Raw genomic sequence first — 24,940 nt, forward strand, 5'->3', positions numbered from 1 at the left:
TGTGTCAAAGATCTCAAATGCATATTTGCAACCAACAGCAGCAAATCAGATGGTCTCACTGAGCTTGGAGAAACAGAAACAAGATATACAATGGGATAAACAGCAAAAGCAATTCACCTATGGATCTGACATCATTAACTGATAAGAGCAATTTAACTCTCATAGTGACTGAGATTGGAGCTAACAGCAAACTCTTGTTCATCCTCTGAATGGCCAAAAGGGGGAATTGTTAAATTAAACAAAGGGGCCATTGGATTGAGGTGGCTCCAATGTCTCAGCACCTATGTAAGCAAACCAAAATGTAAACCTGTAAATACCTCAAGGTTATGTAAACAAAACCTAACAACCAATCATTAATAGCCAACCAGCATTTCAACTAGAGTCAATCAATAATTTCTTTACTTTGCTCTCACCTTTTCTCTATAAAAGTTTTTCCCCAGCTCCCATCTATGGAGTGCTTCTAACCACTTCCACTTGATGATGACCAATTCAAATGGATTTTTGCTCAAATAAATTTCTAAAATTTTAATATGCCTCAGTATCTTTTAACAGTGGACTGTGCAATGGGTTTGGTCAGTAGGGAAGAGAAGCTTAGGAGTTAGAATCTAAAAGCATTTGTGTGATCGAATGTTGGGGACAACTGACATTCCCCAACATTATAGAACCCGTAGGACCTCTCCCCCTCAAATGTGAATGTCCCAGTAGTTCAAGTGGCAGCTTCTAGGTATCCCTGCACTGCTGTCAGCTTTGGACACTTGGTGAGTCCTCAATTATAGAGAAAATGTCATTGGAGGGCTGCTGTTTCATAGAACTTCTTGAAGGCCACATACCAGTAATAGCAATTGGGTATATACTACAGAAGTAAGTGGAGAGATAGACAGAAAAGTGTCTCTTGCCCTAAGAGTTGGCTGATATAACCTAATGAAATACAATGACTTTTTTAGTGAACAGTTAAGGAGAAGAAAGAAAACAGATAAATAGACAAGAGGAAGCATGCCCAATGGGCAGAGAGTGCTGAGTGCCCAAGGGGGCAGAGCTGCCCACCTGCCCACAAGTCAGCCCCAGCAGCCTCCCCGCAGCTCCAGCTCCTCCTACTCTTCCCATTTGTCTCATGATAATATTTTATTGAATAACTTAATCCTCTGTGTCTTACTTTTATTACTTTTATACACATAGCTCTACCTCATTCTTTTTTACTGCCACATAATATTTATAGTATGAACATTCTCTGGCTTATTTAGCTCTTTCCTTACTAAAGGACAGTTAGGTAATTCCTGAGTTGTCATCACCTGCCATGCTGCAGGATGAATAAAGGGAACACCCTTTATTCATGATTCCGGTATATGTACGTTTCTCTAGTATCACAATTGCTGGATGAGAGAATATGGGCATTTTGCAAATAAATTTTTAAAAAATTTTGGAACAATTTTAGATTTACAGAAAAGTTGTAAGAGTATTGACAGTCCCCATATATCCTTCACCCAGTTTCCTCTAATGTTATTATCTTACATTATCATGGTACATGGGTCAAGACTAAGAAACCTGACATTTGCATATTACTGTGAACTAAACTCCAGCCTTTAGTTGGATTTCTTTCTTTTTGTAAAGTATTTATTTATGTGGCTGCACCAGGTCTTAGCTTGTAGCACTCAGGATCTTTTTAGTTGTGGCACGCAGGCTCTTCAGTTGGGGTATGCAAACTCTTAGCTGCGGCATGTGGGATCTAGTCCCCTGACCAGGGATGGAACCTGGGTCCTCTGCATTGGGAGTGTGGAGTCTTAGCCACTGGGCCACCAGGGAGGTCCCTATTTAGATTCCGTTAGTTGTATTATCTTCTCAGGCTGCCATAATAGAATATCATAGATTTCGGTGACTTAAGCAACATACATTTATTTTCTCACAGTTCTGAAGGCTGGAAGTCTGAGATCAGGGTGCCTCCAGGGTTGGTGTTTGGTGAGGTCTCTCTCCTTGGCTTGCAGACGGCCACCTTCTCACTGTGTCCTCACATGGCTTTTCTTCTGTGCACATCTGCATGGGAAGAGTGAGCGAGCGCGTTGGTGTCTCTTCCTTAGAGGGCACTAGTGCTATGGGATTAGGGCTCCATCCTTCTGACCTCATTTAACCTTAATTACCTCTCTCAAGGTTGTATCCACACACAGTCCCATTGGAGGTTAGGTCTTCAACATATGAATTTAGGAGGGGACACAATTCAGTCTATAGCACTGGCTTTTCCACTGATGTCCTTTATCTGTTCCAGCATCCAATCCAGGATACCACATTGCCTTTGGGAGTATGTGCATTTTTAGATTTATTAATAAATCAATTTGGCCAAATTGCTTTCCAAAGTGGCCCTATGAGCTGCCACATTCTCAGCTGGGTGTCCCCCTTTCTTCATATGCTTCCCATTTCTGATAGTATCAAACTTTAAAATATTTGCCAATCAGATAGGTGGCTAATAGTATCTTGCTGTTTATTTATTTTTTTGCTACACTGCGGAGTACGTGGAACTTCCGCAACCAAGGATCAAACCTGTGCCCCCTGCAGGTGGAGGTGCAGATTCTCAATTATTGGACTGCCAGGGAAGTCCTCTTACTGTTTAATCAGAAATTCCCTGAACGCAAGTAAAGTCAAGCTACTCTTACCTGGACACCTGTCATTCCTCGACTGTGAATTACCTATTCTTAACCTTTGACCTTTTTTTTTCTTTAAACTGTACGATGAGTTTTTCTTACTGAATTGTAAGAAAATTGTACTTTTGTGAGGGGAGGGGCTATGTCTTATAGTCACTGCTGGCACATAATAGGTGCTTTTTGTTCTAAGAACCAGAAAATACTTTGAGGAAATGAAAAATGTGTCCCAGGAAACCCAAGTAGGAGAGTAACGAGGCTTCTTCAGGGTTTGCAAATGGGAAGGGTACATGGCCTCTTCTCCCCTTTCCACAGTGTAGGTCTCCTCACTCTGTTCCTCACAGTGCGAGAGGGCTGATCCTGATCGATATACCCTCCGACATCATTCAGCTGCCTGGAAATCCTGAAAAGTGTTAGGAGAGAGAATCTGATTGGCCTTGCATGGGTCAGGGTGACATTCCTAATGGACTGCTACTTCTAGACTCTTAAGCTAGAACGTGTGGAGGAAAGATGGTTGCTGGGAGCTCCCACTCTGGGTGGGGAGGGGTGAGCTGTGCAGATAGCCAAAGGAGAGCCAGGTCCAGCTGGACTGTGATGGATAGAACAGGAGACATGACCCCTGCATGTGCCTTTCCCCTCAAATGTACCTCATCCTTGTTTTGCTAGTAGCTGGAATGACAATGTATCCTCAACATGAGTGACTAGACAGCTGTCATTTCTGTTGTTCAGCATCCCTTCTTTTGTTAACTTCATATGGTTTTTCTTTACAACATCTGCCCATCTCAGTCCACATGCTGATTCCTCTGGGAATGGGTGTCTGATCTCAGGCATAGGGGAATGGCACATCCTGTGTGCCACAGTGATTGGTTGAGGGATAAGCATGTGACTAAGCATGTGATCCAGATCAGGCCAATGAGAGTTAGACCTTGGATTTTGTTCACACTGCTGGAGAAAGGAAGATCTGTTTCTTTTCTGAGGGTCTTGGCGTGGTGAAGTCATACATTTGGAGCTGCTAGGGGCCATCGTTTGAAAGACCTGTCTGAAAGGGAACCAATAAAGGGGGAAGCAGGGTAAAAGCAAAGAGACACAGACAAACACTGAGATCATGGTTACACTGCTGAGCCTTGGGTCAAGTCACATCTGAAGATACCTCTTCTGTAGTTGTCAGTCCCATTAACAAATACACGCTTCCCCTCCTTAAAAAAAATACTGATCCAATTTGTGTTTTCCATCATTTACCCCCTCAAGGTGTGCTGACTTATACTGAGACAGAATTAATGAAACAGGTAGCATTTCACATCCCCCTCTGGGGTGTGAAAAGGATCCCCCCCTGTGTGCGGTGAAGACGGCACCATGATGTGCTGGGACCCTGCTCAAATCTTTGGCTTCTTCTCCATCAGCCCTGCAGCTGCTGCCTTTCTGTGGCTCGTGTGGATGGCTCCAGCTGTGCCCAACCTCTCTCTTCACTCCCTCCTCCCTTGTAGTCTCAGGGCTGCCTCCTGACTGCCCAGTGCCCTGGCTCCAGGCACTTTCCAAACCTTGGGGACAAACTCAAGGGCTTGCAGCAAGGCACCCCAGGCTCTTGTCCCCTCTCTTTCCATTTCTTCTTCTGCCTTGTGAAACTTTCCTTCACCCTAGATCTTCCTTGCCTGTGTTTCTCATCCTGGCAACACCTCCTGGTCTTTCAAGTCTTGGCTCAAGCCATACCTTGCCTAAAATTCTTCCCTAGTTGGTTGGGGACCTCTTCCTTGGCACTTGTCACCCTGTTATTGTGTCAAGGCTGGCTAGCCTTTGGGCACTGGGAACACAGTGCCCAGAGTCCTCAATAATCTTAGAGGTCGTGAGAATGGTTTAACTTATTTAAAGGTCAGAAGAAAAAAAGCACTTTAAGGGTCAAAGAAAATGTTATTTTTTCTCACATCAGAAAAAAAAAAATTGTTGGGCCCATAAAAATCCATTAAATCATTTAAAAATGATTTAAATTTTCTTTAGAAGATTTTCCCACGGAGGCAAAGGCTTCCCAGGTGGTGCTAATGGTAAAGAAATCTGTCTGCCAGGGCAGAAGACACAAGAGATGCAGGTTCAATCTCTGGGTCAGGAAGATCCCCTGGAGATGGAAATGGCAAACCACTCGTTTTTTTTGCCTGGAAAATTCCATGCACAGAGGAGCCTGGTGGGTTGTAGTCCATGGGGTTGCAAAGAATTAGATATGACTGAACACACACACACACTCGGAGACAAAAGTTCCTAGGACCCAACAAGAGTCATAACATGATCTGGATTGCGTGGTTTTCCCAGAGTAGACCCAGTAGACTGAGAGCTCCTAGGAAGTGGGGAACAGAACGTTCCAGGGCTGTGTTATGTAATTTTAAAACCTCTGTATCCCTAGTCCAGTACTTGGTACTCAGGACAGGCTCAGTCAATGCTTTCTGAATAAGTGGATAAGCAAATGAACGAATAGCCTTGAGTGAGACTCTAGATTCTGAGCCTCTGTTTCTTCATCTGCAAAGCAAAGCTTCTTCGTGGATGGCTGTGAGGATTAAATGTGGGTGGAAGATGGCTTGGAACCATGGACTTGGAGCTGGTCCTGAAGCTATGCTCACAAATGGGAGCAAGGAGAGGAGCCAGAGGTTGTTAAAAATGCCTCCAGGTGGTGTCCATACCTTTTTGTTGGTAACAAATAAGATTATCCTATTTATAGTGAGAAAAAGAACCAGAAGGACATTTACCAAAAGCGTCTCACAGAGGTCAGCCCTGAGCATGGGTTATCTTCGTAAATTTTTTTTTTTAAAAAACATGCTTGGAGGACTTCCCTCCTGGTCCAGTGGCTAAGACTCTGTGCCCCCAATGCAAGGAGCAGGGGTTCGATCCCTGGTCGGGGAACTAGAGCCCACTTGCTGCAACTAAGATCTGGCGAAAAAATATAAAATAAAAACCATACTTAGGAACAGGTGAAGGCCAGGTCTGTGTCTTATTTCACCTTTGTGTCCCTGGCCTGGCAGAGTTGAAGAACGCATGAATGAGGGAATCTTCCATCACATGGCCCCATCTGGCACTACATTAGCATCAGGGTCCCTGCCCTCGAGTAAGTCAGGGAGCGTAGGAAGGCCAGCAGTGGACAGAATAGCCCTGCAGGAGGGAGACCGTGTTCACCCAAGGAGATGTCTCTCGCAGGTCATCATGGGGACTGAGGAAGAGATGGGACATCTCCTGTGGTGACAGCCACCTTTTAGATACTACAGAAATTTTAGTTCCCAGCCCCTCTTCATATTCAGGAGACGGGTTTCCTGTGCTGAAAGTACTTTAGAATTTCCCATGGCTCCCCAAGGGGACTGTTTCCTTTTCATAAGCCGTGGGTGTTTCGTCAGTATCAGACTTGTGGGTCTTGCTCCCTGCTGTCTGCTCATCGCCTAGGGGCATGCTGGCACACAGTAGGTGTGGAGTGAGCAAAGGAATGTGTGTCAAGCGTGACTTTAACGGATTGCTGGGCACGTCCCCAAAGAAGAGAATAAAACCCATCTAGAGATAATAAGACCCTGCACGGCCTCCCGCACCCTGTAATTTGGATCTCTAGGAATCGCCTTTGTTGTGGGCGACCAACCACAGGCAAAGAAAGCACCTGCTCCTCCAGCCGGTCCTCGAGGAAGGACCCCGGGCTGCCGAGCCCCTGGCTGCTTCTCCGGGCCCCTTTCCTTTGCTTCCCGGGACCTGGGGGCTCCGAGGCATCCCGGGGCTCGCAGGCAGGGTCAGCCCCAGTGCTTCCCAGCCGTGGTGGGGCGCGTCCTCAGGTGCCGACACCTCGCTCGGGGTCAGCGTTCTTTGCCTCCTCGTGCCGGCCAGAGGGCCCAGGGCCGCGTCTGCCACCCCCAGGCCTGCGAGGGTAGGAGCCAGAGACAACCGCGGCGCACCCCCTCTCTTCCCGGCTTGCATACTGGGGCCCCCAACGCCCAGCGGCGTCGGGCCTCGGCGCGGCCGGCTCTCCGCGGTCTCCTGCGCGCCCTCTCTCTTCGGCCCGGATCTCCGAGGCCGCGGTCCCCGCCCCGGCCAGCTCCGAGGGCGCTGGGCTCGTCCGCCCTCCAGGGCTGAAGCCTGAGCTCTCAGCGCTCCTCGGCGGCTCCCGCGGGAGGGGGCGCGGCCGCCCCCGCGGCTCCACCCTCTCCGCGGGGCCGCGGCCATCTGGGGCCCCTGCCATCCGTGTCCGCTCTGGGGCCCGCGCCGAGCTCGCGCGGGAGGAGGCAGCCCCTGGCAGGGGCCCGGGCCTCCCCACCGGGAGACCCCCTTTGCCGGCGCGGGTGCGGGAAGCCGGGCGCTGAGATGCCCCGAGGGGGCAGTGGCTGCGAGCTGAGCCTGGGTGGAAGCGCGTCGCAACGGACGCTGCGCCCCTGGCCACCTCGGTGACCCTCCAGGAGCCGGGACCCGAGCCCCGGAGGCGGCAGCGCGGGCCCGGAGGACCGCGAGGTCCATGCTCCTAACGTCCGCGGCGGGCCCCGGATACGGAGCCTCGGTCGGGCTCTTAGCCTCCCGACGCTCCCCCCAGCCCCCCGCGAGCTGGCAGGAGGAAATAGCGTGCGGCCCCTTTAAATTTACCCAGGAGCCCTTAAAGGAGCCCCAGGGGCCCCAGACAGGAATCCCCACCCCGGTCCAGCCCGCGCTGCCGAGCGAGCAGCCAGCCGTCCGTGCTGCCGGCCGCCCTGTGCATGCGCCCCGCGCCCCGGGGCCCCGCGCACCGAGCGCCGCGCGCCGGCCGCCGCCGGCCCCGCGGCCCCGCGCCCTGCCGCCCCGGGGCCCCGCGCCGCAGCGCAGCGCATGGAGCCTGGCGGGGACCACCGGAGCCGGAGCGGCGGCGGCGGCGGCGGCAGCAGGGGCGGCCCCGGGCCAGCAGCGGCCTCGGCACGGGGCCGACGGCTGCCGCCCGCCGGATCGAGCGGCAGCGCGGAACCCGAGGAGGACGACGGCGGTAAGAGCTGGCTGGGGCCGGCGGCTCGGGCGGGGGCCCCGGCGTGGGGGAGGGGAGGGCTGCGGCTCCGGGCTCCGGGCCCCTCTTCGCCGCCGAACAAAGCGGGGGACGCGGGCAGGGCGGGCGGGGGCGCCACCTGGCGGGCGCGGATTGTGGCTGCAGCGCCAGCGGCGGAGCCCCCCGCCCAGCTCCCGGGGTTGGCCCGCGGGGCTCGGGCGGATCCCCTCCCCCTTAAAGGGCCCCGCGGCCCCCGCCTCGGAGGCCGAGCTGGAGGGGCCCCGAAGGACCTGGCCTGGCGCCGCGGGGTGCGCGCTCTAGGCTGTTGGGACTTGCGTCCCCCGTCCCTTTCTCTTTCAGACTCCCAGGTGGTCTCCCTTAACCAGCTGTCTCTTAAAAAGTCTGCCCAGACCGTGGGTCCCTTTCCGGGGCTTCCCTCCAGAGGAACTGAGCTGGGGACTCCGCTGCTTTAAGTTGGGCTGTCTTCTCTGGGGCCTCTCTAGAGAAGGGCACCCTTTTTCTTTTCCCCCTATGTTCTCCCTGGAAGAGAGCATAGCTTGCGCCTCTTGGGGACCTATCAGTACCTTCCCCACGGGCGGGCAGTTTTTAAAGAGATGGGCTCGCCCACAATGTCATTCACTCCCCTTCTATCCGCGCGTTACCCCTCCCATCTTTTCAGAAATTTTGCCACAATTTGTCAGCTATAGCGGGACCAGCCAGTCCTCTCCGTTTGCTCTCAAAGGAGGCTGTTTCTCTATGCGGGGTCAAAGGCTTAAGAGCCCTGAAGCTTGCGTCCAGGCTCTGGAGCTTCACCCCTAATCCCAGAGCTCCCCTCCCAGAAATTCCCCATCCCCTTTTGTTTTTAAAGACTCCCAGCTCCTCCCCTTTTTTCGGCTCTTAAAGGGCCAGTCCACCTTAGACTAACAGATCCGGCGCTGGAAGGATGCTGAGAGACCAGCTAGCTTTCCAGTGCCTTTGCAGACAAAGACACTCAGGCCCAGAGAGCGGACATCACCTACCAAAGGTCACAGAGCAAGTTACCAGTGAAGCCCGGAGTCAAACCCAGGTTTCTGACTGAAACTAGCGCTTTCTTTTTCTTCTATGTACTTAAAACAAAGCCAAACAAAAACAGGGTGACAGGAGCCCCCTCTGATCCTGGCTTTTGTTTTCCATATGGTGAGATTCTCTACTGGGAGGATGACCACACCTGTCTATTCCGCCTATTTGGCCAGGAGACCCTTTTCTAAATGAAATACGGTCCAAATTGTAGGGAAAGTGGGGGGTACTGCTCAGGGTCTCGGTTTGGCAAAAGGGGACACCACTGGGTTGGTGGCCTCTCCACTGCCTGCCCACTGATTGCTGGGCAGTGGCCAGCTCCGGGCCAGAGCAAAAAATAAATCCCCAGAAAGACTTGATGGATTCCGGTGGGTGGTGGCCACTCCCTGCTGCAGTATCTTCAGTAGCCGCTCAGGTGGCCCTCCGGCTGGTCCCTTCCAGTCATCAGCTCTCCCAGACTCTAGTCCTAAAAATCCCTTTCTCTGGAGGTGCTGACAGCTTTGTCATGGGGTCCCTTAATTTGGGGACCTGACAATGCTTAGTATTGCCCTAAGAGGCCCTTAAAATGGGCCTCTTAGGAGGGTGTATTTGAGACATTATTGCAGAAAGGGAAAAAGATCATCTTTGGGTGGGGCCCTCCGGGCTGGGGCCTCGGGCAGTGCGTCCTGTGTGCAGACAGATGCCCCCTTTGTTCTCTGGCCCCGCTGCCCACTCTGCTCCGGCTATAACCGCCGCAGCAGGCTGCTCCCCTGGCTTTACCCAGACAGTGCTCATCCAGAAGGGGTGCCTTGCAGAACCTGCTGCCTCCTTGGCCTTCACCTTTGTTTTTTGAAAAAAATTAGAGCTGTGCCCTGCATTCTTTTGTTCCTGATCCTCTCTTAAAGGGGTCTCACTCTTTGTAAAGGACCAATGTTTTGACTCCCTGCTCTGCCACCTCCCTTTGATTGCTCTTGCAGTCCCTTTCCTGCCCCTGAACAGACCTCTCTCCCACCTCCGTTCTCTTGCAAAATGGAAGCCCTAGGCTCTTTCCCTAGAAATCTTAGAGACTGAGAAACTGTCTCCCTTTCCCCCTCCCCCCCCTTCAGGGCAAGATCTTCAGCTGGAAGGGGGTGCCTTAGGGTCCTGGGGGAATGCCCCCCTGCCCTCCTCCAGGGCCAGGGGACCAGCATCTTCAGGCAGGAAATACTCAGACCACTGTGAGGCCCGGGCCTCGAGGCCTGGAAAAAGCCGCATTCCTGGCCGTGACCATCGTCGCTACTACCATGACCACTGGCGGCTGGAGTACCTGATGGACTTCAACCCTGCCCGGCACGGCATGGTGTGCATGGTGTGCGGCAGCTCCCTGGCCACTCTCAAGCTCAGCACCATCAAGCGACACATCCGTCAAAAGCACCCTTACTCTCTGCACTGGAGTCCCCGGGAGAAGGAAGTCATCAGCAACAGCTGGGATGCCCACTTGGGGCTGGGGGCCTGCGGAGAGGCTGAGGGGCTGGGGGCCCAGGGGCCTGAGGAGGAGGAGGACGACGACGAGGAGGAGGAGGAGGAAGGGGCTGGCCTCCAGGCTAGCCTGCCCAAGGGCCCAGGTAATGTCCGACTTGGGGAAGCTGGGGCCTGGGTGGTGGATGGGGCCAGGTGGGGCCAGCCCGGGCTTCCTGGCCAACTAGCTGGTTTCCTGGAGCAAGCTACTGCTTGCTTTTGGGGTGAGCTCTGCTTATTGGACAGTAGTGGGTGAGGGACCATAGGACAAGATCTCCAGTATTGCAGACAGTTTTGACATTCTGTAGTTTTAGAAGGATCCAGGGAGTGGAGGCTGGAGAGAGGCCTGGGAGCAGAGGGTACTGGAAAGGTATGACAGTGAAGTCTAGGGAAGGGTCTAGAATCTGGACCTGGGGGGGAGTCGGGTCGGGCTGAGGGTTTGTGTGCAGGCGGATTAGGAGATGAAGGAGTTAAGACTTGAGGGGAGAGGAAGGGAAGGGCAAAGTTTAGGCAAAGGACTCAGAGTCAGAGTGAGGGAGAGGCCTGTGGCTGGAGGTCCTGGCTGTGGTCGGGGGGCTCTCCCAGAGGGCCAGTATCTCAGTCCCTTCCCTCCCTCCAACCCTTTCAGGCAAAGCCCCAGCTGGTGGGGGCAGCCGGCGCCAGAGGCGAGGGGGCCCAGGGGCACCCCGGGCTCGGCGTGGGTGCCTCTCTGCCTCCCGGAGGGCTGGGGGCAGCAGGGGGCTGGGTGCCCGGCGGCTGGAGCGGAGGCTGAAGGAGTCCCTGCAGAACTGGTTCCGGGCAGAGTGTCTCATGGACTATGACCCGCGGGGGAACCGGCTGGTGTGCATGGCCTGTGGCCGGGCACTGCCCAGCTTGCAGCTGGATGACATCCGTGCCCACGTGCTGGAGGTGCACCCCAGCTGCCTGGGGCTCCGTGGCCCCCAGCGCAGGGCCCCCCAGCGTAGTGCCCTGCTGCAGGCCTCGGGTGGCCAGCCGGAGGCGCTGTCTGAGCTCACCCAGTCCTCACCAGGTGCGAGGCCCCTCTCATGGCCAGGACCCCTTCATATAAGGGCTGCAAAGTGAGGTCTGTGGCCAAAACTGGGAGTGACTCATCTCTCCCTGCCTCCACATAGATACACACACACGCCCCTCCCCCCACATAGACACCCACACCTCCCAGACACACACACAGAGGTCCTGGTTGTGGCGGGGGACTCATCTCGCCCCCCTCAACACAGACACATACCCCTCCCACACCACGGTGCCCCCGTAGACACGCATACAGATTCTGGTGGGGCTTCTAGCTTAGCGCTGGGATGAGAAGCAAGGGACCCCCTCTTCGTGGGTAAGGGCAACCCAGCCAGCAAGCTGAGCCCCTCTCCCTCACCCCTTCCCCAACAGACGATGACCTCGTCCCCCAGGACCTGACCAGCAAGAGCCGGGACCCGGCCCCCGCTGCTGGAGCCCAGTCCTCTCAGGATCTCAGCCTCCCAGACGTAAAGGAAGAGGCTGGCTGGGTCCCTGAGAGGGTGCCCGGGCCGGCAGGGGAGGAGGAGCCGGAGGAGGGCGAGAGGGTGGGGGTCCCTGGCCGGTCTGCGCGGGGCCGCGACCCCCGCCGCTACTGCCCGGAGCGCTGGCGGCTGGAGTACCTCTTGGAGTTGGACGGCGGCCGGCGCGGCCTGGTGTGCCTGGCATGCGGGGGCGCGCTGGCCTCGCTCAAGATGAGCACCATCAAGCGGCACATCCGCCGGCGCCACCCGGGCTCGGCGCGCCTCGGCGGGCCAGTCGGGGCCCTCATCGCCCAGGAGTGGAGCGAGAAGGCCGCCCACCTGCTGGCCATGGGGCTGCCCTGCCCCGAATCGCCCGGGGACCCCGCCGCACCCAGCACAGCCGCAGCCTCCGAGGAGGGGGGAGGGGCAGAGAAGGAGCAGCCAGAGGAGGAGGAGGAGTGGTGGGGTGAGCTGGGTCAGAGCAGGTGGAGAGGGAGAGGGGCTAGGGGTAGAAGGCGGGTGGGGACAGTAGAAGGTCGAAGGGGAGACGGGAGGCTGGCAGCACCGGAGGGCACGGGTAGGGGGGTCACGAGGCCGGGACGCTCCAGCGCGGTCCTTTGTTCCGTCCTAGGCGACGTCCCGCTCTCCCCCGGGGAACCGTCGGAGCGGCAGGCGGAAGAAGAGGAGGACGACGAGGACGGCCCGGATCCCGGGGCGCTCGCCTTCCCTCCGCCGCCGCCGCCGCCGCCCCCACCTCCCCCGCCCCGCAGCCGAGAGCAGCGGCGGAACTACCAGCCGCGCTGGCGGGGCGAGTACCTGATGGACTACGACGGCAGCCGGCGCGGCCTGGTGTGCATGGTGTGCGGGGGCGCGCTGGCCACGCTCAAGGTCAGCACCATCAAGCGGCACATCCTGCAGGTGCACCCCTTCTCCATGGACTTCACGCCCGAGGAGCGCCAGACCATCCTGGAGGCCTACGAGGAGGCGGCGCTGCGCTGCTACGGTCACGAGGGCTTCGGGCCGCCCGCCCCGGCGGCGCCGCGCGACGGCGGCGCGGACCTCAAGGCGGGCGCCGTGTGTCGGGCGTAGATCACTCGAGGGGGAGGGCGGCGGTGCCGAGCCGGCTCCCCCGGTTCCCCGCGGCCCTGGCCGCTGCCCACCCCGGCTGGCCGGGCAGGGCGGAGACTCGGGACTGGGGTGGGGTGGCGGGTTCAAGCTAGTGCGGGCGCCGCGGGAAGCGCGCTCTCCACCTCGGACCCGGAGCCCGGGCCCTCGCCGCTCAAGGCGGCTAGTTCCTGGGAAGCCTCAGTCTGTGCACGGAGAGTTTTCGGCCCCCGGTCGCACCCCGCCAGGCCAGGCTTGGGCGGGCGGGGCGCCGTCAGTATTAGGGTCCCAAGTAGGTGGAGCGGAGAGGGTGTAGAAGGGACGCGCCGGTCCCTTTTCCTTGGCTTGGGTGGGCGCCCAGGTTTCACAGAGGCACGCCGGCAGGCACGGCTCTCGGGGATCGGGGCCGGCTGACCCCCAGCCGTTCGTTACTGGCCGTCGCGGCCGCTCGGTGGCCTGGACTGCGGACGAGGGCCTTCCTCGGGAGGAGGGGCAGTGGGGCCTGGGAGCCCGCCGGCCCGCGGGCGGGAGGGCGGGGCCAATCCCTATCCCCGCCCACGGGGCGGGCCCTGCGGGGACCGCCCCCGCCCTCCTTCCCGGCCCCTGCCACGCCCGCCGGCGCCGCGATCTTGTAAAGGGGTTAGCACTTTCTTCCTTTGCTCGCCTGCTCCGAAGGTCTCCCTGTACCCCTAAGCTCAGTCAGGCGCGCCTGCTTCAAGCGCCCTCAGTCCGAGTCCGGGACACTGGAGGTCCCGGCAGTTGGCGTTCTGTTCCCGTCCCCCTCCGCCCCCCCCCCCCCCCCCGACTTTTGTACGCCGTGGACGTGCCACCCATTCGCAGCCCTCTGGGCCTGGGGCCCGGCCTCGGCCTTCCTTTCTCTCCTCTTCGCGGCAGAGCCAGGCCGCAAGGGGCCGGGAACGGGCCCCGCGATCTCCCAGGCAGGTCCGAGAGGGATGTGTACATTCATTCTCCTGTGGAGAACAGGTGGCCCCGGGATCAGGCCCTTTTTGCTCTTTGTATTTTATTTTGAAACTGTATTTAATGCTTTTATATGAGAGGGGGAGGGGCGGGAAGAGAGCTGTCCGTCACCCTTATGTGCAAATGTCTTATTTATTATGCGTGTATCAGAGATAAGCTGTGAGGTGGTGGAGGAAGGACCTAAAGGTAGGAGAGAGGAGGCGCGGACGGGAGGACCCCAAACATCATAGACTAATGTGTGCCTCACCAGGTTCCTCCGAGGAGTCTCTAGTAACCCACTGGCGCTCTTCACATAGCCAGGCCGGTTCCTTTGGTCTTAAAGGCTGAGTGGGGAGATCAGCGGGTGGGGACTTCAGGGCTGGGTCTGGAGGGGTAGCGGCCCTGGCAGCCGCCTCTGTGGATGGGAAAGCAGAGAGCAGAGAGGAAAGCCTTCCTTATCTCAGTGCTCCCAGGCCAGAGCCCACGGTTCAAGTGCCTCAGGCCCAGTCCCCTTGACTTCTGATTGGGAATTGAATTTTATACCACGGATTTTGTAGCATTTTTTATATAACTCGATTGTCTGAGCTGGAAAGACCTTGGAGATCAACCAGTACCTGCCCCAACCCCTTTCACAGATAGGTAAGATGGAGTCCAGGAACTGAAATTACCACACACCAGGTAGGAGCAGTACTAGGACTAGAATAAAAACCTCAACTCCCAGTTCAGTGTTCTTTGCACTACACCACATGGCCTCCCCATCTCTGGTAAGTTAAAATTTCTTTTACGGTTAGGCCTGCCGAAGGATGGCGTGTGCAGCTGGGCTCCGCAGGCCCTCCCAGTGCAGTTGTGGGCTCCTGGGAGTGGCAAAGAGCAGCACACTCCTAGAACAAGTATTCAACAGGGCAGTCCTGCCACCATTGGCTTCAGCTGGAGGGTGCCAGCAGCAGCTTTCCTGACCAGAACTGCACAAATAGGGCTGACTGCCACCCGGCCCAAGGCCTCCCTGCTGGGCAAAGGCTCTGGCATTGTTTTGTTGATGCCACCAGGGGTTCAGGAAATACTGCACGGGCTGTCACTCGCCTAAAAAGTGAATTCCTAGCGTTTGAACCTCCAGGTTTTTTGAGACAGTATTAAAAAGAAAGCAGGGATTATGGATGGCCCCAGGTTGGGTACTGCCATTCTTTTATTTTCCTTCATGCATGTTGTTTTCAGATCCAGGAGTGCTCTGCCACTTTCGCTACTCTGCCTATTCAAAAACAGGCAGACTGGGGCAACTATCATAGTCATCCACACCCTCTGCCGAAGTTCAGGTAAGCCAGGGCAGAGAGCAGGATGAGAATGGTTTTTGCTCTCAATAGGCAGGGAGAGGCCTTAGGAGGGCAGCAGTGGATGTCTTCATTGAGAAGCAGCCCCAAGCACTCCACTGGTTCTCAAAAGTGTAGCCAACAGAAATTAGGAAGTTAGTAGAAATGCAAATTCTTGGGTGGCAACTTATGGATCAGAAACTGGCGTGGAGCCTAGCAATCTGTTTTGATAAGCCCTCCAGTGATCACAAGGCATGCTGAAGTTCTGAGCACCAGTGAACTGCGCAGTGGCACTGTGGTTGTTACTACTTTGCAGCTATTATAGCCTCTTGAACTAACAGTCAGGAGATTAGGTGGTTCTCATCTCTAGGTGCCTCCTCCTTGCCTTGGGAGTCTGATATGAACAGGTGAAGTTTCTTCATGAATTTTTTTTGTTAATGGTATGCTTGCTATTATGGCCAATATGTAAATGTTACTCTGAATACATATTTATATACCATGTTAGTGACATTATTTGAACATTTGTATGCGTATTTGTGAAGTTGTTCGCATCAGTTACTTTTTAAAAATTTCAGCCTAAGTTTTCGAAGAGGTATGTTGAATTAAAAAAAGCAGCTTAAGGGTCATGGCAGCCTTAGTTTTGGGAAAGAGCAAAGACCTGATGGAAAAGTTTCCATTTTCCATGGTGACTGAGTCTCATTTGAAGTACATTGTGACTGTGGGAGTTACAGGCTGCTTCACTCATGTTGCAGGTGGGGGAACCCTCCTAGGTTGGTGTGAACTGGGACAACAGACCCCCCTGGCCCTTTCCACTCACCATCTTTCTCCTGCGGTCCCCTCTTAAGAGGATCTCTTATTTTCTTTCAGAAACCAAATGCACAGCTTTGTTCTACTATGGAAATTCTGCAATCTTGGAAATCACTACTAGTATCAACTATTAATCACTTTTTAAAGCCTCGAAAGTGGAGTGGGGATGGGGGCCAGTGGAAGCCTTGTTTGGTTCTTACTTTACCCAAACTGTGTATAAAGAATAAAGTTAGCAGAATGACAGCACAGTCACTGTTCTTTTTTTCTTTTTTATTAATACCACATCAATTTGCATTTTACAGGAACCAAGATTCAAGCTCCTTGGTGCTACTGTACTTTTATGTTGCACGCACATATACGCACACAGTTTCATTAGTAATTTTTCACCTATAGATTTTTCTTAAAAAAAAAAAAAAAAAAATTCCTGTGTGGCACAAAGATCTGTCCAATCAATCTGAACACAGCAGTGACAAAGCAAAAGCTAGGTGTGGAGGCTTCCTGTGCAGGGAAAGGCCCTTAGGAGGGGAAGCCCAAAAAGACAATCAGTGCACTGACTTCTTGGGAGGGCAAAGGAATGAAGGTGGAGAGTGCATTTCCTACCATGACGTGAAATGAGTTAAAACATTTCAGAAGGAAAGGGGGCTAAGAAAATAAGAGTGGAGTAAGGCAAGGTACCTTTACCCATCTAAATTCCTAAGTAATTTTCTCAACAAAGTAGAAAGAAAAGATCCTTCCACTACCTTCTACAGAGCTGCACTGCTTTGGGACCGTCAAAGATTATAGCCCTTACTTTAAAGTCACAAGTGCATATTCTGTCTGGATTATCACGACTGTCAGTTACAACCTGAAAGAATTCGCAGATGATTTTCTTTCAAGTTTACTGAATTTTAATGTTGGAAGGGGAGGAAGACGTTAAGTCTCAAGTGGGAATCAAAGATTCCCAAATGCCCTCCATCTGTTATCAACGTGAACTGTTTGTTGTCTTTTAATTGCGCATGGAGCCCGCCAACACAATCTGCCCTGCCTGGTCACCCTTACCTACAGCTTCTTGGAAAACACTCTCAAAAGGAGGAACCTGCACCACGGTACAGGTGCTGAGACAGCTTAAGTGCCTGAAGATGGAAGGAATCCTCAAATAACACACGCCCAGTAAGCCAGCCTCTAAGTTAAAACCCCACCTGAACCACAAAGTGCACCTCCCTACACTCATCTGTGGGGTCTCAACCACAGATACGGTCTCCGCGCACGCCAGCGCAGCTTTGGTCCTCAGGGTAAAACGATGAGCACAGGTAAAGATGGAGTGTGCAGGGAAAAGAGAAAAAGGCCTTTGTGTTTCTGTAGCTCACCTCTTGAGAATGTTTCCCCGCCACGGACTGAGACAGGATTACAATAACTCAATAACGGAGGAGCCCACATGCAGATTAATTTTTTTTTTCTCTAACAAGTTTACAGCAGTGTACAGCAGTTACAGACATTTATTTTATAATAAGAAAAGTACAACCATATTTATTGAACTTGAGGGGAGGAAAGAGGGAGGAAAGCACATTCAGGAATAAGCTCTCCAACTACAGCTCAGAACTGGTGTCCAGAACAAACGACACAGACACCACCGTCCCCCACGCGGAGCCTTTCCTTCCTGAGGACGCGCGGGAGTCACAGCAGCGCTCCTGTGCGCTCCTCCGTCCGACCTTCCAACTCCATTCCTGGTTATCAGATGGTATTCTGGGAATCAGGAATCATCACTATCAACTATAAGTTATTCACAGAGTTGAAAGTTATATCATTTAATGAAAAAGAAGAAGATTAGGAGTAGCTGCTCACGTCGTGGGGCAGAAAGATGGGATCAGGACTGCAAAACAACAACAAAAACAAGGGAAGGATCCCATTCTTGTCCCCAGATAATTTCTTCATAAGTTAATCATTATTTCTTAACTTAAAAATAAGGGCAAAACTATGATGGGAAGCTCTAGAAGACGGACTAGTCCTTGAAATTTGGATACAAGAACCCAAGAGATGTGTTTTTATTTTTCATTTTCTCCTTTACCTCCAATTTTCCCCTTCCTTTCAACTTACAGGTAAAAGCTCCACCATCATTAAGGTACTGATTTATCCTATTAATTTGACTCTTTCTTTATTCTTTTGGGTTTTCTAAGGTATCAGTTCTTGTTTAAGTCCAACAATTCTTGTGCTTGATACTGAGGGTAGAGGGAAAGGAGGGGAGAAAACACCAAATAAAAAAAAGCTTGGAATGCAGGCTCAAGCTGACACCGAGCATGTTCCTTCATAGTACAAGTAACAACGTTATAACTATTAAATGGTGTTTTAGTAACTGTTGTGTTTCTGGTTTCCATGTACTTATTCTGCCTTTTTTTTTGCGATTCCAGGGAGTTTTGCTTGGATCCTGTTGGGAAAAGGAAAGAAAAAAAGAGTGAAAATACAGACATTAGTTGTAGATTTTTGTTTTAACACTGATCCTAGAAGACAGCTCTGGGACTCACTAGTGTCCTGAGAACAACACTCCCATTTTCACTGGGCAGGGGCTGAGTCTGGCCTGGGATGAGCCGAAGAGAGCCCCCAAGATCCACCCGCTCCCTGCCACTGAGCCTGCTGCCTGTCCTCTCTCGCTGCCCAAACCTCCTGGCTCCCTTCTCTGGGGATAACAGAGAATGAGGCACACGTAAGCACACTGCCTGCTGGCTGTGCTCTGTAGGAATAAGCAACAACCATATACAAATCTGTGTGAACTGCCCTTGCTGGGCTTTAGCTCCAGTGTCTACCTAAGAAAGCAAAAAAGTAGGTAAAGATCCTGCATTAAGTCTGGGCTGTCTGGATATAGACAAGGTTTCCTCATATCAAAGCTAGAAAAAGCACTGAAACCTGGGGTGTGAAAGGTGGGGGGTGGGCACAAAGAGAATTTAACTGCTGTGATGCTTTGTTTCTTAAAGAGTATCTGAAGAAAATATGGAAAAATATTAACTTACAGTTCCTTGATATAGGGAGTCATAAAAATTCTACCAATATTTTATTATTTGATTTAAATATGAAACTGATTAAAACAGAAGGATATGTAGTCTTAGAAAAGAGGTAGTTTTGAGCTTTAATATATTTATTTACTACAAGTTTTATTTCTAAAAAGGGAAAGAAGAGTTTGGCTTAATATTGATATTTGTGAAACTAAATGGTGAGTAGACAACCACAAACATTTAAAAACCAGTTCAAAAAGGCAGAGTGGTCCTAACTCTGTTGATCCTTTTCAGTTTAAGATACAAAGAATGCTTTACAAAGGAGCAGATGAAATAATTTCTAGTAAAATGAAACCATTAACCAAGCTTTTCCTTTTCCCCAGGATAAAAATTACTTTCTTTGGTATTAGCATTTTACATAGGAGACTAAAAACAACTGGGGGGAAAAAAGCTCATGTCATGATGAAATGTGGAACCTAAGCATACTCACTTTTCAACAATTGACTTGGTCTGATCGCGGGCGATGCCAACATAGTGATCAATCTGGGTCTTCAAGGAAGAAAAGTCATTCAGTTGTGGCAACACACAGATTAACAATTTTCCTGAAGGTAAGATTCTTTAGCCTAGTTTAACCATCATTTTCTCAATACCAGAAACTGTGTGTCTAATCTACATTCAGTAAACACAAATATGTTCTGACTCCTGGTGAGACTAATTCATTTAATACCAAAAAGCCATGAATCAAGTCAGATGATGGACAACAGTCTATCAAGAACAACTTCACAGCAGCCAGTACACTCGGTATAAGCCACTCTACAATGCAGACGTCTGCTCACACTCACGGATTCCCACAACTCCTTTAATAGTTTGTTTCTTCACAGATACCAGCTCTTATTTAAGCATTTTTTTCAACTTTTTTGGGGGAATAGATCCATCTGACACATAGCATGGTAACACAGTAAATTCCCTTTCTACCCTTATCTCTTCTAGACATTCAGTTTCGCTTCTTAGAGGAAACCAGTTACCAGTTTCTTGTAGGCACTTGACTTGTAAAATTAGACTGTAAAAATGGCTAGGAAAAGATTGCTGTGCACTTTCAATGCCTAAAAAATGAACTAAGGACTTCCCTGGTGGTCAAGTGGCTAAGACTCTGTGCTCCCAATGGAGGGGGCCCGGGTTCAATTCCTGTTCAGGGAACTAGATCCCATATACTGCAACTAAAGATCTGATGTAGCCAAATAAATAAAGAAATAAAAAAAGAACTAAAATTAGTCATACATTAACTGGCATATCTGACTCAAAAACAGACAAATGCTTACCTTGTACTTCTCATAGACAATTGGAATGCTGAAAACGAGTAGTTCAGCTGTAAGAAAGAATCATGAGACACGGCAAGTGTCAATGGAGACAGTCACAAAGTCTGAGTAACAGGGATATTTTTCCTCATGAAATACAGGGAAACACAGAAGTTCATCAATATGAGAAATCCTGGCCAGAGCTCTCAACTAAGGAGAGTTAGATACAGGTATATAGTCTTCCCTCTTGTACCACTAATAATTTCCAAATTATGAAGATCCTCATATTTAAACCAAATCTCGACAACTCTCCTTTATTTCTAGTTATCTGGATGTTTCTTTATAGGTGGGACCATTTAATAAACCTGTGCCCACAAACACAGGTTCCTCCAATAACTAGTCAAGGCCTTTATGGATGTTAAAGGCTGGGCCAGTGTGAAAGGACTGGAGCCACGCTGAGCTCTCTTTGTTCTTACTCTTACCAATTACTTCATAGAGCCTGAAGACATTTTCCTTGCCACCTTACCAAGAATCAGAAGGGTGATCCCATTGAAAACGGCACCAACATAGGTCATCAGCCACATGAAGACAGCAAGCTGTGAAGGCCAACATCAGAGGGTTAAGCAGGAATAATCATAATGCAAAATTCAGGTTTGGCTGTGTGAAGTCACTCAGTTTGGAGAAGGCAATGGCACCCCACTCCAGTACTCTTGCCTGGAAAATCCCATGGACAGAGGAGCCTGGTAGGCTGCAGTCCATGGGGTCGCGAAGAGTCAGACACAACTGAGCGACTTCCCTTTCACTTTTCACTTTCACGCATTGGAGAAGGAAATGGCAACCCACTCCAGTGTTCTTGCCTGGAGAATCCCAAAGATGGGGGAGCCTGATGGGTTGCCGTCTATGGGGTTGCACAGAGTCGGACACGACTGAAGTGACTTAGCAGTAGTAGTCACTCAGTTGTGTCTGACTCTTTGCGACCCCATGGACTGTAGCCCACCAGGCTCCTCTCTCCAGGCAAGAATACTGGAGTGGGTTGCCATGCCTTCCACCAGGGGATCTTAAAAAATTCAGGTTATTTGATGTTATTCTTTTCTAGCTAAGTCCTCATAAATTTAGTGATATATGCCATTAATAATTTCAAGATGGTTACCTCATTTCTGTTATACATTTGAGGGTGCATAAAAGAACTCAGTGGTTCTCTCAGGCCCCCAAACAGACTGTAACTGCATTTCTATCAATTACATACATTATCCTTATTCTGATGTTAGTTCTCTTGGCGCATAAAGTACCTTCTTTACTAACCCCTACTTCCATTTTTACAGATTGATTGAGACAAGCATACATTTTGCTTTTGTCTGATAAAACCTTATTTACTGCCTTTCCTCTGAATTATAACTCAGTCCCTGGTTTTCCTCAGCCTCACCACCAAAAGCTGTAGAGGCAACTAACCTTTAAGGAGTCAACTAGATCCTCCACCAGAAAGAGACGAATGATGAGTTTCAGGGCCCTGTTGATGTGCACCATGGCAGCGTTCACATAATTATGGAAAGCTTCTGAGGACAGAGTGATGTCGACATCCAGGTAGGCTCTTCCAGAAGAAGAAACAACAGTCACACATTTGACATGGCAGGAGACGACCTGTTTCTGTTAGCACAGAAGTTCTTCAGAGGGTGAAATCCCCCCAAGGGTGTGTGACATCTGCAGAGGCAGATTTTGCTAACATGGGGTGGGGGGACATGGCTGTCATTTGGTAGGTAGAGGCAAAGCTGCCCTATGTCTGCAGTGAGGGATAGTCATGTACAATAAAGAACTGCCCAATGTCCTGCATAACTTTTACTATCTCATAGGATATTCATGAAGGTGAACCTATTTATAATTATCAGGAGCCCAGAACATACAAAAACAAAGTATTTTCCCCACAATGTTAACATATCCCTAATTGTCTAAAACTGTATTTTGTTTATACTGAAACCTTAAGATTTTTTTTTTTGCCATTTTGGAAAATCACATCTGTAAGGGAGATTATAAATGTACATGCAAGTATCTGATCTAAAGTATCTTTAGTTTCTTTTTTGGTGTAGTTATTTCTAAGAAATTAAAATACTGACTGAAATGCTTGTTGTAATAGTTTACCAGTAATATTATCTACGAATTTCATTTCAAAATGATAAAGGAGGCATTATAAAATATTTGTTAAAGAAACACAAAGACCTGCGTTCTGTTCCCAGGATGCATTCTAGAACCGAGATGTAACCACCTGCTCACAATCTGTCCATTCACTCAGCACTTACTGCGTGCCCATGAGTATCAGACCCTCCACTAGGTGTAGGGATATCAGAAAAATAAAACTGCTTCTGCCTCAAACAGCCTACAGTCTTGCGGGAAAAATCAGAAGAGTAATAGGCATGTTTTTCTTTTCTGTTTATTAAGGAAATATTTACTATCAAACACAAAAGTTATAAAAATTAGATGCTGTAATTAATACAACCCAGCAAAACACATTTTATAAATCTATAACAGCGTCATGCGAAAGGAGAAAAAAAAAAAACACAAACTTCTACATTGCAGCTTGTGGCAAAACAGTAAAATTTATCCACTCAATCAATCAACAACTACTGATTTGTTAAAACCAATTTGCAAGTAATTTTTAACATGCCACATAGAGCTTAAATCATTCCTTCTATTTTCACCAGGAGAAAAGACAAGGACCAAAGCTGCAGTCAGACACTATTCTGTTATAGTTCTGAGAGACCACAGAAATACTTCTTTTTCCACGAGAAGGGGTTTTAAAAACCTGCTATTTGAAAATAATACTGCCATTTGTTGATGTTAAAACTTTTTACAGGCCAAGACTTTCAAGAGGAAAGGGGTGAGAAAACATTTGTTAAATCATAGCACAGTTGGAAAAGCTAGCAACTGGATTCTACAAATGCATGACCTACTGACTTCATCATGACTTGCCCCTGGTATTAAGGTAACTAAAGGAGAGATAAAACCAAGAATATACACACTGAGTTCTGATATTGCCAAGAATGCATCCTCAACGACAACATTCCAAGGCTGTTTTAAGTATTAACTATGTGGGGCTTAAACATGTACCTGGGACCCCCTTTCACTGAGCACTGTCCAGATGCCCTGCTTGCTCTACAGGACGACCCTGCCCAGGAATTCAGACAGTCCTTTTAGGTGAACCTCTAGTTTGTCAAAGAAGTTCCCGGTGCCTAACTTGGTCACTTCATAAAGGAGTCTCAAGCTGACGTTTCATGCCACTGATTAGCTGCATTAGGCCCTATAATTCCTGATTTCTAATCAGGTCTGATTTGAATCTGACCAGCCTCTGCAAACCCTTTCCTAAGTTGTAGAGCATTACTTATGATACTTGAACTCACTTGAATGGATGGCCTTCTTCTGATTTCTGTACAGCTTGGATGACAGACTTGTAGACCCTGAAGCTGATGGTGACAGACAGAAGAGCCAGGATGAGGTAAGAAACCACACTGATGACACTGAAAGCTGCCAGGGACAGCAGCATGATCAGTGTGGTGCCAAAGACAAAGCCAGTTTTCTTCACATCTCGCCAGAAAATCAAGTCGTGCACTGCCAACAGAAAAGGGAGGTTAAGTTAGACAACCTCTCACAGGGCCGGGACTGTCCACTCCGTGTTCTGCACGCCTGACACGCCTTACACTAGCGTGCAGTTACAGGTGCACCCCTCCTCAAGACAGTAAATAAAAGCCAAGGAGAATCAAACTACATCAGCGATGATTCACACTGCCAAAGGTTTTTCTGGTTTCTGGATAGGTTTATAGAAACTTAGTTTTTAGTCATGGCTACTCAGTACAATGGAATAAAGTGTCATTTACTTTAAATGTTTCAGTAGAGCAACTGTGGGAAAAGCTTGAAAACTGTTGACTAAATTAAGCAAACCAGGCTTATAAATTATCAACAGCTGGGTCAACAGACTAAAACCAAAGGTAACTTGACATGTGGGCCTTAGGAAGCCTCACTATGAACAAAGCTAGTGGAGGTGATGGAATTCCAGCTGAGCTATTTCCAATCCTTTCAAAGATGGATGCTGTTGAAATGCTGCACTCAGTATGCCAGCAGATTTGGAAAACTCAGCAATGGACACAGGGCTGGAAAAGGTCAGTTTTCATTCCAATACCAAAGAATGTTCAAACTACTGCACAAGTGCACTCATCTCACATGCTAGCAAAGTAATACTCAAAATTCCCCAAGCCAGGCTTCAACAGTATGTGAACCAAGAACTTCCAGATGTTCAAGCTGGATTTAGAAAAGGCAGAGGAACCAGAGATCAAATTGCCAACATCCGTCAGATCATAGAAACATCAAGAGAATTCCAGAAAAACACCTATTTCTGCTTCACTGACTGTGCTAAAGCCTTTAACTGTGTGGATCACCACAAACTGGAAAATTCTTAAAGAGATGGGAATACCAGACCCCCTACCTGCCTTCTGAGAAACCTGTATGCAGGTCAAGAAGCAACAGTCAGAAACAGACATGGAACAATGAACTGGTTTCAAATTGAGAAAGGAGTACATCAAGGCTGTATATTGTCACTTTGCTTATTTAACTTATATGCAGAGTACCTCATGCAAAACGCCGGCTGGATGAAGCACAAGCTGGAATCAAGATTGCCATGAGAAATGTCAATAACCTCAGATATGCAGATAACACCACCCTTATGGCAGAAAGCGAAGAGGAACTCAAGAGCCTCTTGATGAAGGTGAAAGAGGAAAGTGAAAAAGTGGGCTTAAAACTCAACGTTAAAAAATCTAAGATCATGGGATCTGGTCCCATCACTACATGGCAAATAGATGGGGAAACGATGGAAACAGTGACAGACTATTTTCTTGGGCTTAAAAATCACTGCAGATGTTGACTGC

At 50.3% G+C, this 24,940-nt stretch overlaps 2 protein-coding genes across 6 annotated transcripts in view; one reads left to right on the forward strand and one right to left on the reverse strand.

Annotated features, from left to right (window-relative positions):
• Window positions 1-7,228: 7,228 nt before the first annotated feature.
• On the forward strand, window positions 7,229-16,023 carry ZFTA (zinc finger translocation associated). Of its 5 annotated transcripts, XR_015157824.1 has the most exons (6): window positions 7,300-7,584; window positions 9,723-10,220; window positions 10,742-11,143; window positions 11,515-12,069; window positions 12,235-14,974; window positions 15,836-16,023. XR_015157824.1 is itself a non-coding variant. In XM_086384457.1 (5 exons), exons 1-5 carry the CDS (start codon window positions 7,434-7,436, stop codon window positions 12,690-12,692), a joined length of 2,064 nt encoding a protein of 687 aa, XP_086240583.1. In that variant the 5' UTR covers window positions 7,229-7,433; the 3' UTR covers window positions 12,693-16,023. The 5 variants fall into 5 exon arrangements, 4 of the variants coding, with proteins under 4 accessions (XP_086240583.1, XP_086240585.1, XP_086240584.1 ...); XM_086384457.1 differs by having other exon boundaries at window positions 7,229-7,584; window positions 12,235-16,023; XM_086384459.1 differs by having other exon boundaries at window positions 11,515-11,609; window positions 12,235-16,023.
• Window position 16,024: 1 nt separating this feature from the next.
• Window positions 16,025-24,940, reverse strand: part of RTN3 (reticulon 3) — a 65,989-nt gene continuing 57,073 nt past the window's right edge. Inside the window, exons 2-7 of the mRNA XM_086384461.1 lie at window positions 23,423-23,630; window positions 21,483-21,621; window positions 20,560-20,629; window positions 20,058-20,104; window positions 19,229-19,287; window positions 16,025-18,176 (exon numbers count right to left, since the gene is read on the reverse strand). Of these exons, the coding sequence (XP_086240587.1) occupies window positions 18,131-18,176; window positions 19,229-19,287; window positions 20,058-20,104; window positions 20,560-20,629; window positions 21,483-21,621; window positions 23,423-23,630 (569 nt within the window). The 3' untranslated portion in view covers window positions 16,025-18,130. The remainder of the gene's footprint in view (window positions 18,177-19,228; window positions 19,288-20,057; window positions 20,105-20,559; window positions 20,630-21,482; window positions 21,622-23,422; window positions 23,631-24,940) is intronic.

This window comes from Bos grunniens, chromosome 29 (assembly GCF_055505025.1).
Source record: "Bos grunniens cultivar Pamir isolate PY7600 chromosome 29, Bosgru_T2T1.0, whole genome shotgun sequence".
In the NCBI taxonomy this organism is placed as follows: Eukaryota; Metazoa; Chordata; class Mammalia; order Artiodactyla; family Bovidae; genus Bos; species Bos grunniens.